Source organism: Nanorana parkeri, unplaced genomic scaffold (genome assembly GCF_000935625.1).
Source record: "Nanorana parkeri isolate BGI_ZX_2015 unplaced genomic scaffold, ASM93562v1 scaffold286, whole genome shotgun sequence".
Taxonomy (NCBI): Eukaryota; Metazoa; Chordata; class Amphibia; order Anura; family Dicroglossidae; genus Nanorana; species Nanorana parkeri.
In genome coordinates, this window is record NW_017306554.1 from 787,015 (window position 1) to 787,735 (window position 721).

General features: G+C 34.4%; 1 protein-coding gene across 1 annotated transcript in view; it reads right to left on the bottom strand.

Moving 5' to 3' along the window:
• ISYNA1 (inositol-3-phosphate synthase 1) overlaps positions 1-721 on the bottom strand; it is a 38,840-nt gene that overhangs the window by 28,995 nt on the left and 9,124 nt on the right. Inside the window, 1 exon segment of the mRNA XM_018557490.1 lies at positions 299-419. Coding sequence (XP_018412992.1) covers positions 299-412 — 114 coding nt within the window. The 5' untranslated portion in view covers positions 413-419.

Here is a 721-nt window from a genome sequence, read left to right on the forward strand (position 1 = left end):
TTCTGAGAGAAAGCCCTTTCCCTATGGATATGCCACTGTGGTCACCCATCACAAATGGGAGCCCTAGTTTACATATTTATTTTTCACAGATGGTGATATATTATAAAAACACCAAGTGTTTTGTTATCAAAACATCCCAGTGCTAATTGGGTGTTTTGTTTCGTCAGAGGACTACACAGTGAATCTTTATGTGCAATAGGGTACATAATTGGGATAATTATTTGGTGTAATATCTCAAAATAATTAAAAAAAGTTATTATGACTAGCAATTCTTTTTCCACATTCGTCAATACATTACCTTGGTAACACCATTTTCTTCATAGATTTGTGTTGTGCTGTAGTTGTAATCTGCTTCTATCACATCCTTTAAATAGCGAACATTGGGGCTCTCAACTCTGAATTTCTCAGCCATGATTTAACTATTGGGAAACAAAGACAGTTTAAAAAAAAAAAAAATAGCAAATGACCAAATACATGAAAGTTTCTGTGCTACATAAAGTGTCCACACTACAAACAAAATACACAAAAAGAAAGCTCAAATGTGCTAAATCCTCAGCTGCTACATTGAAATGTGTCAAGCCTTCTTGCTACAAATGTGTAACATATAAATAATAAAATGTAGTGCTTTTCTATGCAAGTAGATCAATACACCCAATGTGATATAAGGTGCATATGCCAAATCATGAAGGCCTTGTTTAGATGGGTTTTTTTTTGGGGGGGG